The sequence below is a fragment of the Ranitomeya imitator genome, chromosome 1, assembly GCF_032444005.1.
Source record: "Ranitomeya imitator isolate aRanImi1 chromosome 1, aRanImi1.pri, whole genome shotgun sequence".
NCBI lineage: Eukaryota > Metazoa > Chordata > Amphibia > Anura > Dendrobatidae > Ranitomeya > Ranitomeya imitator.
Window position 1 is genome coordinate 289928254 of NC_091282.1, and position 20170 is coordinate 289948423.

General features: G+C 43.5%; 1 protein-coding gene across 18 annotated transcripts in view; it reads left to right on the forward strand.

Annotated features, from left to right (window-relative positions):
- The window catches only part of ARVCF (ARVCF delta catenin family member), a 1214127-nt gene that overhangs the window by 1127737 nt on the left and 66220 nt on the right, over nucleotides 1–20170 (forward strand). For 16 of the 18 annotated variants that reach the window (XM_069756268.1, XM_069756252.1, XM_069756181.1 and 13 more), the window contains 2 exons: nucleotides 3132–3149; nucleotides 6023–6094. In XM_069756268.1, coding sequence (XP_069612369.1) covers nucleotides 3132–3149; nucleotides 6023–6094 — 90 coding nt within the window. The remainder of the gene's footprint in view (nucleotides 1–3131; nucleotides 3150–6022; nucleotides 6095–20170) is intronic. The other 2 variants (XM_069756276.1, XM_069756319.1) reach the window with 1 other exon arrangement.

A 20170-nucleotide genomic window follows, 5' to 3' on the forward strand; every position in this document is an offset into this window, starting at 1 on the left:
AAAGGGACAGTGGTCAGAATTGTAAAAATTGGCCCGGTCATTAACGTGCAAACCACCCTCGGGGCTTAAGGGGTTAATAAGAAGCAAGCACAATATTTAAAGAATACTACAGGAGGACATTTGACAGGGAACTACAGCTGCGATCACTGAGGAATACATTCCTACAACAAGGATACCATCCACTGGTAATAGATGAACAGATCCACAGGGCTACAAGGATCCCAAGAAACAGCCTCCTGGATTACAAACGGAGGATAACAGGGTACCTCTTGTGGTCACATACAACCCCCACATGAGCATCCTAAGGAAAATTGGTGCTGATCTCCAACCCATATTCCATAGAGATCACAAATTGAAAGACATATTCCCAGAACTACCACTTCTCTCCTACAAACAGCCCCCTAACTTAAGGAATCTGCTTGTCAGAAGTGTCCTCTCATCACCATCAGTGACTGGCACATTCCCCTGTAACAATAAAAAATGCAAAACGTGTACCCACATAATACCGACAAATATAGTCTGTGTACCAAACACAAATCAGGACTATAAGGTCATGGGTTCCTTTTCTTGTACATCCTCCAACGTGGTGTACATGATACAATGTACGAGGTGCCCTGGAAGTATCTATATTGGGGAAACTATGCAAAGACTACAAACTAGGATGAATCTACACAGACACACAATCAGGAATGAAGTGGACACACCGGTGGGAAAACATTTCTCTGGATCTGGACACAGTATGACAGATTTAAAAGTCTTAATACTAAAAGGTAATTTTAAGGACCATAGGGAAAGAAAAATTTGGGAATACAAACTAATGAATATGTTTAATTCGTTGACACTAGGACTCAATTTAACAACTGGATTTATGAGTCACTACATGGATACAATTCACAAGACTCCAGATAACTAAGAACATTATTCCCACTGCCTCTCCATTTGTAAGAAAATGCCTACCGTATATACTCGAGTAGAAGCCGAGATTTTCAGCCCAAATTTTTGGGCTGAAAGTGCCCCTCTCGGCTTATACTTGTCACAGTAGCGGTGGGGTCGGCAGGTGAGGGGGAGAGGGCGCTGAGGCATACTTACCTAGTCACGGCGATCCTGGCCCTCCCCCTGCCATCCCACGGTCTTCGGGTGCTGCAGCTCTTCCCCTGTTCAGCGGTCACGTGGGACCGCTCATTAAAGAAATGAATATGGACTCCACTCCCATAGGGGTGGAGCGGCATATTCATTTCTCTAATCAGTGGTAACGGTGACCGCTGATAGAGGAAGAAGCTGCGGCACCCGAAGACCAACTGTCCGGGAGAAGGAGTGGGACGCCGGGAGCAGGTAAGTATCGCACCTGTCCCCGTTCCACACGCCGGGCGTCGATCCATCTTCCCGGCGCTGCTCCATCTTCCTGGCGTCTCTCCACTCTGACTGTGCAGGTCAGAGGGCGCGATGACGCATATAGTGTGCGCGCCGCCCTCTGCCTGATCAGTCAGTGCGGAGAGACGCCGGGACGAGACGCCGGGAGCTGCAAGCAAGACAGGTGAGTATGGCTTTTTTTTTTTTTTTTTTATTGCAGCAGCCGAAGGCAGCATTATATATACCAGTAGCACAGCTGTATAAGGAGCATCTATGGGGCACAAATGAACGGTGCAGAGCACTATATGGCAGAGCTTTATAAGGAGCATCTATGGGGCAATAATGAACACAATGTAGCATTATATATGGCACAGCTTCATACAGAGCATATATGGGGCAATAATGAACGGTATGCAGCATTATATGTGGCACAGCATTATATGGAGCATCTTATGAGGCAATAATGAACGGTATGGAGCATTATATGTGGCACAGCATTATATGGAGCATCTTATGGGGCAATAATGAACGGTATGGAGCATCTATTTTTATTTTTGAAATTCACCGGTAGCTACTGCATTTGCCAGCCTAGGCTTATACTCGAGTCAATAAGTTTTCCCAGTTTTTTGTGGCAAAAGTAGGGGGGTTGGCTTATACTCGGGTCGGCTTATACTCAAGTATATACGGTAATTTGATTACCTTGGCTTATCTATGGACTCATCACACTTCCCACCCCTTAACAAATGTCCTACTGTAGTACTCTTTAAATATTGTGCTTGTTTCATATTAATCTATTTGTAATCTTGCCTGAAGAAGGAGCCACTGTGCTCTGAAAGCTTGCAAACATATTATTTTCTGGTTAGCCAATAAAGGTATCACTCCTAGAATACTTCTGTCATCATTGGGCAGAAACGTATTCACATCCATTGTGTTTGTAATGTAGAACGCAGCGTTTTAGATGCAGCGAAAATACACTGCATCTAAAATGTTACTATTCCTGATCGTGGTCACGTACCCTCAGTCAACCATATTTGTGACATAAAAAATGTATATCACACCATCAAAACCTGTTTTATACGAACTAAGCAGAAATCCTCTAAATAGGCATGGAGACACATGGTAGTGAGTGTGGCACAAAGATACGGTGTCCAAGCTTTTATCCACTTTTTTTTTTAATATATTGAAGCTATATTAAAGATGTACTGAAAGGACACTGGCAATAAGATAGACTATGTATATGGCACCTGACACTGTTTCACTTTGGACAAGATGACCATTGTCTCATAGCATACTTACTGTACACACATATTTCTACAAAACCTGGAGTAAATTCAAGAACAAGAGCAATATTCATTTTTGAGCTTTGCTGCCAGATGTTCTCCTTAGTTGAACTGGCATTTAAAAAATGCATGTAGCTATGTTTGGTCACTTACAGCTGCTATGGTCGGTGAAATCTTCCTTTCTATAGAAACTGATCCGAGGAGAAGTGAAGATCGGAAGACCTTTCCAGTTTTCTTTTGGGACATTTTCCATGTCCTTTCTCCCGAGATCTGCTCCAGTTTTTAGGTTTTCGTACTTGAAGAAAGAATTGGCCTTTCCGATACTTGTGCACATTACAACGAAAGGTAGCCTCTGTATGATTGCCTTTACTTAGGCAGCATCCGTAAAGTAACAGGTCCCTGATATAGCTACATGATCTGCATGACTGTTACTAGATCTGCTTGCTTTATTCTCTTCCTCCCTCTAATTCACCTTTCTTCTCTTGCTTTCCTGCTTATTAGAGGAGTGGTTTAATCAAGGTGAGTCTGTAGCTTCTGCCTTTCACCTCTCCTTTTTTTTCCTGCCTGTGATGTTTTGTAAAACACAAACTCAATCATGTACAGCACCATGGAATTAATGGTGCTATATAAATAAATAATAAAATATTTTTTCTGGGTTCCACAACGGTTTTGTTTTGAAGTAGGTGTTAAAACAGTTGACTCAATAGTATAGTAAATTTTGGTCTTCTACATTACCAAAGTGTTATTTAATGGGCGGTGTCAAGTTAACTTGTTAAAGTAAAAGCTGGCATGGCATTCCCCAGATGCAGTCGGTCTGGTCTCCTTAACCCCCAGCATTCAGCTGCCCAAACATTTAATCTGCTGGAGCTTGAAGAGCACCTTTCTGCTTTGTCTTCTAGAGGGTGTGCCCGTCAGGGGACCCACCTTTTCCATCTATGACATTGATATGGCCTAACAGAACACAAGAACAGGTTATGACTGAGGCAACCACTTTAAATGTAACCAATCCTTTACTTTTCAGGCTATGTGCTTAGGACATTCTACTCAATATATCAAATTAGGCTACATTTGCAACCATTTATTTTTACTTACTGTAGCAAACTAAAGTGGCCAAAAATATGCTTACTTTGTTTTCATTGTTCCATTTCGGTCTGCTAAAAAATGAATACAAATTTATGATTCCAGTTCGTCCAACGATCTCTCCTTTGTTGGCGTGCATCACATATGATGTGTTTTTTTCCGTTTATAATTATTTTAACAAGAGTACATTGTTGGCAGCTAAGGCCAGATTTACATTTGTGTTGGAATTGTAGGTTCTCTGATCTTTCTTGGAAGCAAAAGCGCAGCAATACAGCATTATTTAGTTTTAGGCTTTTTATAATTTCCGATAAAATGACAAGCACCCTAACCGAAAACAAACAGACCCTATTATAATGGATGGCTCATAACCATTCCGTTCAGGGGTTCTTAATTCCAAAGGCCACTGTGAACCTGGCCTAGGATCTGTTGTATATTGGATTTGGCTTTAACATTACAACTGATGCCTTTGATTACTATAGAGTCCTTCTTTATGTCATGGTGTCATTCATTTTACCAGGGAAAGAAGCATACCTTACTATTTATTTTGATAAAAGTAATAGGGTCTTTGAGGGAATCTCCTAAAGAAGGCTCCACCACAGATGTGAACAAAGTCTAAGTCAGGAGAGAGTTGCAAAGCCTCCATATGCCTTTGCTGAGCCTGCCAATATTGGCAGGTTCATCTGGAGTTGGTCTAATGTGTATGTATGTGGGCCTTTATACATTCACTGACTGTCTAATGTGTGTTGGGAAAGGATAGAAAGATTTAGTAAGGAAAGTTTACAGCGTTTTAAAATAGTCGTCCCTTATTTCATATTCTGTCATGCGATTTATATTCAGGGTTACAAATACCTTTAATCAATACTAAAGTAAGTAATTGTAACATGAACGTGACCCTTCAGGCTCTTTTGTACAAAAGGGGTCTACACATGTTCTATAGCGGACATCAGAATAATAATTGTCAGCTGTTCCGCTCATGTTCCCAAATATACATATACACATTCAGCACGCATGTGTTCTCAATAGGGAGAGTGGAGTAAGGTGCTGCCCGATATCTTCCAAGTATAAAAGGACTGGTTGAAATTCATCATACCCATTCCTTTATAGTTTGGCTGACTTTGCTCTGTGTATTGCCTCATTGTATGTGCTGCATTTACCTACTAACCTGGATTTATTGAATGTTAGAAACAAATCACATCTCATTCATTCTCCTACTTCAACATGTCCGCTTTCCATGTTGCTGTATTTACCAATTAGTCATTCAAATCCCCCCAAACCTTTTACATGCCTGTAGATTATGAGAATATATGTAATTATGTACCTTTTATTAAACAAAGCGCTGCTCTATTGCCAAGAAATCCACTCTAGAAGTGTTATATAGATAAGGCTGGAAGTGCTCAGAGTGGGATGGAGCACTTCTTCTGCCTCAGCTCCATTCTCATCCTAACATTGCCCTCCGCTAGGTGATTGACAGGTGTTAGCACTGCCGCGGTATTTTAATATTCTAGAGGAGGGTGGAGTTAGCTGACCATTGAATCAGGAGCTGCAGAGGATGAAGATCTCTGTCCCGCCCAGAGCATCTGCAGCCTTATTTGCATATACTTCTAAAAGGAATTGTTCAGCAATATTGATTTTTTTTTTTTTGCTTAAAAAGGGACAGAATTTCTTATATACTCATAGCCTAATGCAGTCAAGTTATCGGATTGGGGTTGAGTGAACTAACTGACTCCGTTTAAGTAATGGGTAATAAGGTCAGTGCTACCAGTAAGTTTTAGTTTCACAGTTATTGAAATTAGTTCTTGTTCTTGTTTGTGCTATTTTATGTCCCTTATATTGACGTCTACATCCATCCTGGGTTTGTCCTTCAGTGCGTATTTCTCCCTTCCTCTTTAGAGAGGGCTAGACATAGTTTTGGGTTGCACTACATTCAATGTACATCTACACATTCCGAAGACGTGATTTGCATTTTTTTTATTTTTGTAACTGGTCCAGTTTATTCCAAATATTAGTTGTTAAGCATTCAGATCAGGTATTTTTTATTTGTCTATTCAGTTTCACATAACTCAGTGTTCAGCTGCCTTTGATACCTTCTATTTATTTCTTGTTTGTGTCTGCACAAGGTGTCGTAAATCTCTGCTGTACTGTGGAGGATTCGGTTCAGAAATGAGTGTATGCGTAATGCTCAGCAATAAATAAAGAATTGGAAAGAAACTATTGAAATTGAGTGAATTGATTTGCAATTTGGTTTCAGAGTATGTATCTTTGTGAGGTTGCTCTGCTCAGACAAAAAATAACATACAGCTTCTGACTTGCAGGAAAAAAGAATGGGGACATGGATAAGAACTTTGACACACTCGACTTGCCAAAACGTTCTGAATCTGTAAAAGGTACAGTATGGGTTCTTGATTTTATTTTTCAACCCATATCTATAGTTTGTGCAAGATCAGATAATTGTCACTGATTTTTTTTTTTTAGATCATGATATACAGTGAATGGGCGATTCAAAGATATTGATACAATAACTTACCAGTAACCTTTAATACTAATCATAAATGCTGATTTGCCTGTAAATAAACTTACATCCAGATCCTGTTGGGCTATAATCACACATCCATTGTACACATCTGTGTGGTGTCTTTTTATTTCTGACAGCACACCCATAATTTAATTGATCCATACACTCATCGGCGAGTCAAGGCGTTGCACGGATGAAAAACTAAAGACATCGTTTTTCCTTCAATCTTTTATCTGTTTTAGTAATGAAATTGTGATCATCAACAGATAAATAAAATTTCTGACAGTTTTTCCTCAAGGTTTTATAAACTGAAGCGTAAAAAACACATGCAAAATGTGGAGGCAAAACACATGACACATAAGTGAAAAACTGACCACCTTAAATGATATAAAACAGACCTGGATGTGTGAATATAGCCTTCTACTCACTATCAGCAAATCATTAAGTTGTGTTCTTGAAGCGTCTGAGAACATTTTGGGAATGATCAGCAGCAGATTTTGCTCTCAGGTATATTTATCCTGATTGCATAGTTGATCAGAGAGAACATAGAAGCTCCTTCATTATTGCTGCAGTTCAGTTTTTTGTGAAGATTAAAATGTGTTTGTTGTGTGCGGCATGGCACTCTGGAGACCCTGCGCCAGGCGTCTAATGGCCCATTTAGACGGGCTGATAATCGTCTAAAAAAGCTGGCAAACGCCTGTTGAATGAGTGAAATGCTTGTTGGATGGGTACTGGCGTAAAAATCAGCGTTATCGTCAGCACATTATTCTGTATGAGCAGGCGATGTGCTGCCGATACTGAAAGCTATGGGCAAGGAACAATCGTATTAACGATGGTTGTGTGCGCCTAGAATTGTGGTCATTTCAAAAACCTGACCGTCACATCCAAACATAGACTAAGTGTGAACAGGTGCTGAACCTAAAGTTGCCAACTCGTATATAGTTAAGTATATACTCGTATATAGTTAAGTAAATAAGGCAACACACTGCAGTGTTCTGCCTTATTTACTTAACTATTTAAAATTGTGGTCAGTCTCACTAGCGGGCCATTAAACAACCACTGATCAGTTTGCATGTTCCTGATTGGCAGCTGTCTAAAAGCCGCAATTGTTCCTTGTAAAGCCGGCATTACTTATTATTTGGTGTTCTTTTTCATCTTGTCTGTTCTAATTGTGTTACGTTGTTTGTGTCTACTAATCTTCATTGCTTTCGTGCAATATTAGAGGAAATGGGTTAAAATGGGGAAATATACTCCAATTACATTCTGGCATAGTACCAATGAATAAATAGATAAGTCACTGGGCTTGTAGGAAATTCAAAGCCTCCACAACAAGGTGATTGAACTTTTGGGTGCAGACACATAACCCTTCATCTCTTACTGGAGCGGCCGCTTTCTGCTAGGCCTACACTCTACACCGCGATCTTCTCTCTTGTTTAGCGCATTCACAACATGTCCTTCTTGTAGCTCACATCTTTGATATGTAGCTCCGCTTCTTGCACTGTGCACCCAGGGCAATCGATCAATCGCCATGCAGACAGTAAGTGCAGGCTGACCTCAGAATCTTTTAGTATTGATTGTTTCTGAGGCTACCAGCTCCCCTGCAGACCATGACTTATACAAAGTACACATAAAGACATCTGTTTATAGATTACTAGAACTCCAAAGAAATCAGAAGGCCAAGCTTTTAAGTCTGCTGTGTTTTTTATTTAGACTTTCCTATTTTTATTAACAATTATATAGAAGTTATTCTTAAAACATACATTGTGGCAGTTTTGTATTGCTCTGTCAGTCTTATTCCATAGCACTGTACAATACAATATAAATGGCCGAAATGCCTACATGCACAAATAGAATATACAAAATAACTAGCTGAACAAACACGTAGAATTGATTGATACAGTGGTAGAGAGCCCTGCCTAATGAGCAAATAATCTATAGGAACAGATGGCTGGCAAAAGTGCTACTGGATTGAGGTTTATAACAGCATATATGCTTTTGTAAAGTGTTAAGTTTATAGAGTGGCACTTGCGTCCCATTATCAGATGTAGAGGGTTTTTCCCCCACTATTATTACTGGTGACATAAGTGTGTTTTTTTTTTTTCTTTGCATTTTTCTTTTCTTTTTAAATCTAAATATTGGACACTTAGTTGGAACTTTGGGGAAGTGTCATATCTTAACTATTTTGAGGATAGAGATGAGGGGATGCCAGCCTGTTCAAAGGTATTCCACAAGAGTGTTGTAGTTTGGCTAAGATATAATGGGAACAGGAACACATGGGTTACTTGCCCAAGTCTGTAGGAACATGCTCACACACCACCAAGAAATTTGAAGACACAAAAGAGCATAGTAGAACCAAAAACACTCAGTTTAAAAAAATCACAGTAATCCGCAAGTTCTATTAAAAAGATGTAAAAAACAGGGTATTTGGTTGATACGTTTTTGCAAAAAATGTATACTAAGCTGCTCCACCAAACGTCAAGGTATACCCATATCTGAGCAGTCCTAACTGATGTGTGCAATCCCTATCTGATGTATTTAAAAACCGGATCATCTGTATGTTACCTGTGTGAACAGGGTTCAGAGCGGAAAAGTCCATGTGGACATGCTGAGTGGAACAGCTTTTGTGCAGATAGCCCATGAGGAGTGGTGGGTAACTCCCTAGTCTTATAGACACGAGAGAACAATTATTTATATAATCTACAGATGATCAGGTTTTTAAATACATCAGACAGGGATTGCAAACATCAGTTAGGACTGCTCTGATATGGGTATATCTTGACGTTTGGTGGAGCAGCTTAGTATACATTTTTTGCAAAAAACTTATCAACCAACTACCCTGTTTTTTACATCTTTTTACGAGCACTTGCGGATTACTGTGATTTTTTTTAAACAGTGTTTTTGGTTCTACTATGCTCTTTTGTGTCTTTAAGATATAATGGGGACTTACGCAACCAAAATGCTTCTACTAGGCATGCAGAAGGAATAGTATTAACATTATACTGTAAATAGATGGCCTAAAAGACCAGAGTCAAATGTTGTCCCTAAGAAGTAGGATTATAAGACTCTCAGATGAAGCCTTCCTGATGAAAAGTAAGTTGGAAGTCGGTCACCGGGTGCAGGCCAGGATTTTTTCCTATACTAGTGTTTCACTCCCAATATGTAGCACCACAGTAGAAGCACAGTCACACAGGAGTATTGTAATTTATGGTTTCGCTCTCAATTAGCACATTATTGTTTATATAATTAGGTCACACATAGCAAGAAATAGCTCAACACTGTTTTTACCTAATATACCGTGTTTCCCCGAAAGTAAGACCCTGTCTTACATTAATTTTAACCCAAAAAGTCCCACCCTGTCTTACTTTCGGGGGAGGTCTTACATTAGCCGAAAAAAAAAATGACAATTTCTTTTTAACCAATAAATTAACATTTATTAACATACCATACCATACCATAACCGTGCCGTATCCCACTGCACACAGCCCCATACCCCATAACAGTGCCGTATCCCACTGCACACAGCCCCATACCCGATAACAGTGCCGTATCCCACTGCACACAGCCCCATACCCCATAACAGTGCCGTATCCCACTGCACACAGCCCCATACCCTATACAGTACATGTTTCCCTACTTGGTTTTTAAATGCTGGACGTTTTCCTCTGCTGTGCGGCTGTGGGTGCGGAAGGCCTGTGCTGCAGGGAACACTGTGCCAATCAGCAGGGAAACAGCGGTGACGTGGGGCTGGGGCGGCCAATTACAGCCCGAGCTGCTGAGCCAATCAGCACTCGAGCTGATTGGCCAATCAGCGCTCGAGCCGGGGGCCGGCGGTGACTTGGGGAGCAGGGGCGGCCAATGAGCTGTTGAGCTGGGCGGATTGCGGGGTTAACACGGCGAGTTAACCCCATGAGCGCTGGACCCGCCCAGCTGCACCTGAGGACACCTCTGGAGCCTGGGGACCCAATGGGGGACAGCGGCGGCTCAAAGGTAAGGGCCTTACATTTCACAGCGGCCCCCCCAACCCTGCCTTACATTCGGGGGAGGCCTTACATTGGAGGACCCCCCCGAAACCCCGACCCTGTCTTACTTTCGGGGGGGTCCTACTTTCAGGGAAACACGGTAGTTAGACTATCCTAGAGTGTTACAGGTTACTTTATGCACTATATTATGTAAGCACTTACCAGTGTATTCCTGGGTATAGGTTTGATCATCATTTTATGGGCCTCAGTGCTTGTTACTGGTATACCTGTGGCATTAAGAGACTGACATGTTGACTTCCTCTATATTTGGGTTTTTTTTTTTTGTTTTTTTTTTTTGGGGGGGGGGGGGGGTTAAGTGGTTTTATGGGAACTTACAAATATATGTTTTTGGTGTCACAAAGTCTGGTATTTTTAACTTTTGCAGGTGTTCTCATAATTATTAACCCCTTCATGACCCAGCCTATTTTGACCTTAACCCCTTTACCCCCAAGGGTGGTTTGCACGTCAATGACCAGGCCAATTTTTACAATTCTGACCACTGTCCCTTTATGAGGTTATAACTCCGAAACGCTTCAACGGATCTTAGCGATTCTGAGATTGTTTTCTTGTAACATATTGTACTTCATGATAGTGCTAAAATTTCTTCGATATAGCTTGCGTTTATTTGTGAAAAAAACGGAAATTTGGCGAAAATTTTGAAAATTTCACAATTTTCCTACTTTGAATTTTTATTCTGTTAAACCAGAGAGTTATGTGACACAATATAGTTAATAAATAACATTTCCCACATGTCTACTTTACATCAGCACAATTTTTGAAACAAACTTTTTTTTTTCAAGGAAGTTATAAGGGTTAAAATTTGACCAGCAATTTCTCATTTTTACAACCAAATTTACAAAACCATTTTTTTTAGGGACCACCTCACATTTGAAGTCATTTTGAGGGGTCTATATGGCAGAAAATACCCAAAAGCGACACCATTCTAAAAACTGCACCCCTCAAGGTGCTCAAAACCACATTCAAGAAGTTTATTAACCCTTCAGGTGATTCACAGCAGCAGAAGCAACATGGAAGGAAAAAATTACCATTTTACTTTTTAGTCACAAAAATGATCTTTCAGCAATAATCTTTTTAATTTCCCAAGGGTAAAAAGAGAAAATGGACCTCAAAAGTTGTTGTCCAATTTATCCTGAGTACGCTGATACCCCACATGTGAGGGGGAACCACTTTTTGGGCGCATGGCAGGGCTCAGAAGGAAAGGAGCGCCGTTTGACTTTTTCAAGCTAAATTTGGCTGGAATTGAGATCGGACGCCATGTCGCGTTTGGCGACCCCCTGATGTGCCTAAACAGTGGAAACCCCCCACAAGTGACCCCATTTTGGAAACTAGACCCCCTAAGGAACTTATCTAGATGTGTCATGAGCACTTTTATCCCCCAAGTGCTTCACGAAAGTTTATAACGCCCGGGCGTGAAAAAAAAAATTCCTATTTTTTTCCACAAACATGATCGTTTAGTCCCCAATTTTTTATTTTCTCAAGGGTAAAAGGAGAAATTGGACCCCAAAAGTTGTTGTCCAATTTGTCCTGAGTACGCTGATACCCCATATTTGGGGGGGACCACTGTTTGGGCGCATGGCAGGGCTCAGAAGGAAAGGAGCGCCGTTTGACTTTTTCAAGCTAACTTTGGCTGGAATTTGGATCGGACGCCATGTCGCGTTTGGCGACCCCCTGATGTGCCTAAACAGTGGAAACCCCCCACAAGTGACCCCATTTTGGAAACTAGACCCCCTAAGGAACTTATCTAGATGTGTCATGAGCACTTTTATCCCCCAAGTGCTTCACGAAAGTTTATAATGCCCAGGCGTGAAAATAAAAAATCCTATTTTTTCCCACAAAAATGATATTTTAGTCCCCAATTTTTAATTTTCCCAAGGGTACCAGGAGAAATTGGACCCCAGAAGTTGTTGTCCAATTTGTCCTGAGTACGCTGATACCCCATATGTGGGGAGGAACTACTGTTTGGGCACACGTTGGGGCTCGAAAGGGAAGTAGTGACGTTTTGGAATGCAGACTTTGATGGAATGTTCTGCTGGCATCATGTTCCATTTGCAGAGCCCCTGATGTGACTAAACAGTAGAAACCCCCCACAAGTGACCCCATTTTGGAAACTGTACCCCCTAAGGAACTTATCTAGGTGTTTGGTGAGAAATTTGAACCCCCACGTGCTTCACTAAAGTTTATAATGCCCAGGCGTGAAAATAAAAAATCCTATTTTTTCCCACAAAAATGATATTTTAGTCCCCAATTTTTAATTTTCCCAAAGGTAACAGGAGAAATTGGACATCAAAAGTTGTTGTCCAAATTGTCCTGATTACGCTGGTACGCCATATGTGGGAAAAAACTGTTTAGGCACACGTTGGGGCTCGAAAGGGAAGTTGTGACGTTTTGGAATGCAGAAATGGTCTGCGGTCGTCATGTTCCGTTTGCAGAGCCCCTGATGTGCCTAAACAGTAAAAAAACCCCACAAGTGACATCATTTTGGAACCTAGACCCCCCCCAAGGAACTTATCTAGATGTGCCCCCTTTTTGGAACTAATGTACGCTTTCTTGTAAAGTAAATTAGTAGTGCGTGGAGGTGTGGTACAATCTGAAGCAATCCTTCATACACAGGCCAGGTTTTTCGGGGCAGGTGTCGCATTGATAAATGGTGTCCTTGCGTATTCCCCTTTTGTAACACACTCGGCACCTTTTTTGCGGCTTACCTTTTCTGCCGGTTGGCGGGACCACCCCCGGAAAATGCTGGCCTGGTACGATACGAGCACCTTCAGTTCCGGAAGTACTGGGGCCCTCTCCTTCCGGAGTACCAAATATCAGGGCCTTAACCACTACCTCCTGGAACTGAAGGTACGACGTATCGGTGTGGCGTGCACATCGTAACAGCAGGAAAGCGTTGAGCATTGCCATTTGTACGATGTGGACGGCCAACTTTTTGTACCACACCTTGGCCTTTCTCAAAGCACTGTATGGTTGGAGGAGTTGATCAGAGAGATCAACCCCCCCCATGCTTTTGTTGTAGCCCAGTACACAGTCCGGTTTGCAGACCTGTGTAGAGGTACCCCGTACAGTGCTGAGGGCTCTGCCATCACCATGTATGGTGGTCAAGAGAAGGACATCCCTCTTGTCCTTGTACTTGACCACCAGCAGGTGGTCGCTACATTGGGCCTTGCTCTCACCTTTTCTGTGCATCTGCCGAAGTAGCGTCTTTGGGAGGCCTCTCTGATTTTTGCGCACAGTACCGCAGGCTGCGGTACCTCGCGCAGAGAGGGATTTGTAGAGTGGGATGCTGGTATAAAAGTTATCAGTATAGAGGTGATAACCTTTATCCAGCAGTGGGTGCACCAAATCCCACACGATCTTCCCACTCCCAGGACAGGAGGACACTCAGGGGGTTCAATCCTGCTGTCCTTCCCCTCATACACTCTAAACCTGTGGATGTACCCTGAGGCACTCTCACACAGCTTGTAGAGTTTGATTCCGTACCTGGCCCTTTTGTTGGGCAGGTATTGACGGAATCCGAGCCGCCCCTTAAAATGGACCAAGGACTCATCCACGCAGATGTCCCTTTTGGGCACGTACACTTCAGAAAACTTTTTGTTGAAGTGTTCGATGACCGGCCGAACTTTGAACAGACGGTCAAAGTTGGGGTCATCTCGTGCGGGACACTGTGCATTATCGGAATAATGCAGGAATTTATGGATGGCCTCAAAACGTCTCCGAACCATGGCCATTCGGAATACTGGAGTGTTATATAAAACATCTACACTCCAATATTGCCGCATTTCTGGCTTCTTCACGATCCCCATGTGGAGGACCAGGCCCCAAAACTGCATCATTTCAACTGCGTCTACAGGAGACCAGTTGGAAAATGATGTACCGGGGTTTTGCTCCAAAAATTGACGAGCATACAAATTAGTTTGCTCCACCATGAGGTTAATAAAATCCTCAGAGAAAAAGACTTTGAAAAAGTCTGTTTCTGTGAGGCCCGTGGTGTCAAACTTGATTCCTGATTCTGCCACAAAATCAGGAATCAGTGGCTCGTAATTTTCGGGGGGCGAGGTCCATGTGGGTTCCGCAGTGGGGAGCGCTGGTTCAGGAGTGGTGGGGGCTGCCTCATCTTCTGTCCTGGGGCGTCTGCGTGGTGGTTCCGCAGGACCCGAGGAGGAAGATGAGGAGGAAGAGGAGGAGGAGGAGGAAGAGGATGAAGAATCAGAAAAGTAAAGAAAAGTGGGATCCTCTCCCTCGCTATCAGTGTCGAAGGCAAGGAAAGCATATGCCTCCTCCAATGAATAGCGCTGTTGGGACGAGCGGGACATTTTTGTGTGAATATGGTGATTGGGTGCACTTTATTGATAACTATGTGTATGTGTGGGGGGATAGTGATTTGTGCAAACTTATCTGAAAAGAAAATGCTAAAAGGAGAAGAAAAACCTGTAAAAAAAAAAAAAAAAGGCAGGCACAAACTCTGATAAGAGAACTGCGTCACTTATCAAAGTTTGGCGGCTGCGGAATGTGTGTACGGAGTTGGCGCAACGGGGGTGAGGGAAAAAATGCGAGCGCGAGCGTTGATCGGTGAACTGCGTCACCAATCAACGTTCGGCGGCTGTTAAATGGGCGCACGGAAGGAGGTGCAAAGGGGGGTAAAAAGAGGGGGAAGGGAGATGGGGGTGGAAGTGGGGATTGGGCAGGGATCAGTGATCAAAACGTACGGTTGTAGTCAGGTGGCGCAAAAGGGGGGTGAAAAAAAAAAAAAAAAGGAAAACGGCAGGCACAAACTCTGATAAGTGAACTGCGTCACTTATCAAACTTTGGCGGCTGCGGGATGTGTGTACGGAGTTGGCGCAACGGGGGTGAGGGAAAAAAAGCGAGCGCGAGCGTTGATCGGTGAACTGCGTCACCAATCAACGTTCGGCGGCTGTTAAATGGGCGCACGGAAGGAGGTGCAAAGGGGGGTAAAAAGAGGGGGAAGGGAGATGGGGGTGGAAGTGGGGATTGGGCAGGGATCAGTGATCAAAATGTACGGTTGTAGTCAGGTGGCGCAAAAGGGGGGTGAAAAAAAAAAAAAAGGAAAACGGCAGGCACAAACTCTGATAAGTGACCTGCGTCACTTATCAAACTTTGGCGGCTGCGGAATGTGTGTACGGAGTTGGCGCAACGGGGGCGAGGGAAAAAAAGCGAGCGCGAGCGTTGATCGGTGAACTGCGTCACCAATCAACGCTCGGCGGCTACTAAATGTGCGCACGGAGGCGGCACAAATGGGGGTGGAGGGGGTAAAAAGAGGGGGAAGGGGGGATTGGGGTGGATGAACGGGGATTGGGCACGGATGAACGGGGATTGGGCACGGATGAACGGGGATTGGGCAGGGATCAGGGATAAAACTTACGTTTAGTTGTCTTCTTTCTTTAGCAGGGATTGTGGTGCTACAGGCTGCTGTGGCACCACAATACCCAGCACAGAAGGTAGATCCAGCAGAGAGATCAAGCCAGGAGATCCAGCAGTATGACCGCTCTGTAGGAATCCTCAGCTAGAATGAGGACCCTGCAGAGCGGTCATACACAGGTCAGGCAGGTGACACAGACAGGTCACAGAGCGGTCATGCTGCTGCTGTGACCTGTCATTGGTGGGATCGACCATAACATCGATCCCACCAATCAGAGCTTTCCTGGTGACCTGGCTGTGACCTGCCTAGGATCGGATCTGTTCGCGCCATCCTAGGCAGGTCACAGCCAGGTCACCTGCAGGGCACAGAGCGGTCACAGCGTGATCGCCGCTGCGCCCTGTGATTGGCGCGATCGACGATGACATCGATCGCGCCAATCGGCTCCTGCAGGCCCTGCTGGGCCTGCACTGTGTCCGATCCTATCCTATCCTAGGATCGGTGCTATTAGAGCACCGATCCACGCAGGTTCCGGCAGGGCACCGCGCGGTAATACCGCGCGGTGCCCTGCGATTGGCGCGATCGCGCCAATCCGGGGTGTTCTTACATCGGTACTCGATCCTAGCCTGTGACCTCATTGTTTCAGCCGCTCCGATTGGCTGAAACAATGAGAATGGCTGTGATTGGCTGTTCAGAATTGAACAGCCAATCACAGCGATCGAGAGGGCGGGTGGGCGTCGACAATGCCCTGGATGCCGAGGCCATCTCCCCCCAGGTGAGATGGCGTCGGAATTTTAATGCGATCACCGCGACTTAAGTCGCGGTATCGCATTAAAGGGCAGGACGTACTATCCCGTCAAGGGTCAGATAGGCCCAGGGCACCTCGACGGGATAGTACGTCCAAGGTCACAGAGGGGTTAAAGACCTTGCCGTTTTTTGCAATTCTGACCAGTGTCCCTTTATGAGGTAATAACTCAGGAACGCTTCAACGGATCCTATCGGTTCTGAGATTGGTTTTTCGTGACATATTGGGCTTCATGTTAGTGGTAAATTTAGGTCAATAAATTCTGCGTTTATTTGTGATAAAAACGGAAATTTGGCGAAAATTTTGAAAATTTCGCAATTTTCACATTTTGAATTTTTATTCTGTTAAACCAGAGAGTTATGTGACACAAAATAGTTAATAAATAACATTTCCCACATGTATACTTTACATCAGCACAATTTTGGAAACAACAAAATTTTTTTTTGCTAGGAAGTTATAAGGGTTAAAATTTGACCAGCGATTTCTCATTTTCACAACGAAATTTACAAAACCATTTTTTTTAGGGACCACCTCACATTTGAAGTCAGTTTACGGGGTCTATATGGCTGAAAATACCCAAAAGTGACACCATTCTAAAAAATGCACCCCTCAAGGTACTCAAAACCACATTCAAGAAGTTTATTAACCCTTCAGGTACTTCACAGCAGCAGAAGCAACATGGAAGGAAAAAATGAACATTTAACTTTTTAGTCACAAAATTTATCTTTTAGCAACAATTTTTTTATTTTCCCAATGGTAAAAGGAGAAACTGAACCACGAAAGTTGTTGTCCAATTTGTCCTGAGTACGCTGATACCTCATATGTGGGGGTAAACCACTGTTTGGGCGCACGGCAGGGCTTGGAAGGGAAGGAGCGCCATTTGACTTATTGAATGAAAAATTGGCTCCACTCTTTAGCGGACACCATGTCACGTTTGGGAGAGCCCCCGTGTGCCTAAAAATTGGAGCTCCCCCACATCTGACCCCATTTTGGAAACTAGACACCCCAAGGAACTTCAAAAACCAGAAACATGAAGTATATCGACTCGAGAAGTACAGATAAAATTTAATATTTATTAATGCACATCTAGCAATATAAAATTGATTAGAAACAACAAATCCAGCTATATAATCACAATATATGGTACAGAAATACTTGAATATTGAAAATGGGTGCAGTAAAGACCATGTTGTATCATGGAAGTAGCAAAAAGGGGGAGGTATATGGAGGCTCAGTAGCACAAAATCAATAACTACCAATAGGGAAAAATAAAGTGCTCAGTGCTGAATAAATTCCCTAGCAGCTAAATGGGGTGCGAACATGCTATCAAGTAAAGGGTAAGTACCCTATAGTTCAGCCACCCCACATTAGTCCATATATAGGAGGATTAGTCCCTTATCCATATCTTACCCTTTTGCTTCTCCATGGTCCACAACACGCGCCCCTACGCGCGTTTCGCCCTCAGCTTCGTCGGGGGGCCCGCACCAGTCCAGACGGGACTGTTTATTTGGCAATGGTATCTGTTTCCGAGATTTTGTTTCTGACCCCAAGGAACTTATCTAGATGCATATTGAGCACTGTAAACCCCCAGATGCTTCACAAATTGATCCGTAAAAATGAAAAAGTACTTTTTTTTTCACAAAAAAATTCTTTTAGCCTCATTTTTTTCATTTTCACATGGGCAATAGGATAAAATGGATCCTAAAATTTGTTGGGCAATTTCTCCCGAGTACGCCGATACCTCATATGTGGGGGTAAACCACTGTTTGGGCACACGGCAGGGCTCGGAAGGGAAGGCGCGCCATTTGACTTTTTGAATGGAAAATTAGCTCCAATTGTTAGCGGACACCATGTCGCGTTTGGAGAGCCCCTGTGTGCCTAAACATTGGAGCTCCCCCACAAGTGACCCCATTTTGGAAACTAGACCCCCCAAGGAACTTATCTAGATGCATATTGAGCACTTTAAACCCCCAGCTGCTTCACAGAAGTTTATAACGCAGAGCCATGAAAATAAAAAATAACTTTTCTTTCCTCAAAAATGATTTTTTTAGCCTGGAATTTCCTATTTTGCCAAGGGTATTAGGAAAAATTGTACCCCAAATGTTGTTGCCAAGTTTGTCCTGAGTACGCTGATACCCCATATGTGGGGGTAAACCACTGTTTGGGCGCACGGCAGGGCTCGGAAGGGAAGGCACGCCATTTGGCTTTTTAAATGGAAAATTAGCTCCAATCATTAGCGGACACCATGTCACGTTTGGAGAGCCCTTTTGTGCCTAAACATTGGAGATCCCCCACAAATGACCCCATTTTGGAAATTAGACCCCCAAAGGAACTAATCTAGATGTGTGGTGAGGACTTTGAACCCCCAAGTGCTTCACAGAAGTTTATAACGCAGAGCCATGAAAATAAAATAAAAAATTATTTTCTCAAAAATGATCTTTTAGCCTGCAATTTTTTATTTTCCCAAGGGTAACAGGAGAAATTTGACCCCAAAAGTTGTTGTCCAGTTTCTCCTGAGTACGGTGATACCCCATATGTGGGGGGTAAACTATTGTTTGGGCACATGCCGGGGCTCGGAAGTGAAGTAGTGACGTTTTGAAATGCAGACTTTGATGGAATGGTCTGCGGGTGTCACGCTGCGTTTGCCGAGCCCCTGGTGTGGCTAAACAGTAGAAACCCCCCACAAGTGACCCCATGTTAGAAACTAGACCCCCCAAGGAACTTATCTAGATACGTGGTGAGTACTTTGAACCCCCAAGTGCTTCACAGACGTTTACAACGCAGAGCAGTGAAAATAAAAAATAATTTTTCTTTCCTCAAAAATGATGTTTTAGCAAGCATTTTTTTATTTTCACAAGGGTAACAGGAGAAATTGGACCCCAGTAATTGTTGCGCAGTTTGTCCTGAGTATGCTGGTACCCCATATGTGGGGGTAAACCACTGTTTGGGCACACGTCGGGGCTCGGAAGTGAGGGAGCACCATTTGACTTTTTGAATACAAGATTTGCTGGAATCAATGGTGGCGCCATGTTGCGTTTGGAGACCCCTGATGTGCCTAAACAGTGGAAACCCCTCAATTCGAACTCCAACACTAACCCCCCCACACCCCTAACCCTAATCCCAACTGTAGCCATAACCCTAATCACAACCCTAACCGCAACACACCCCTAACCACAACCATAACCCCAACACACCCCTAACCACAACCCTAATTCCAACCCAACCCTAACCCTAAGGCTATGTGCCCACGTTGCGGATTCGTGTGAGATTTTTCAGCATTTTACCTGCGGATTTACCGTAGATTTCCAGTGTTTTTTGTGCGGATTTCACCTGCGGATTCCTATTGAGGAACAGGTGTAAAACACCGCGGAATCCGCACAAAGAATTGACATGCTGTGGAAAATACAACGCAGCGTTTCCGCGTGGTATTTTCCGCACCATGGGCACAGCGGATTTGGTTTTCCATAGGTATACTTGGTACTGTAAACCTGATGGAACACTGCTGCGGATCCGCAGCCAAATCCGCACCGTGTGCACATGGCCTAATTCTAAAGGTATGTGCACACGCTGCGGAAAACACTGCGGATCCGCAGCAGTTTCCCATGAGTTTACAGTTCAATGTAAACCTATGGAAAACAAAAATCGCTGTACACATGCTGCAGAAAAACTGCACGGAAACGCAACGGTTTACATTCCGCAGCATGTCGCTTCTTTCTGCGGATTCCACAG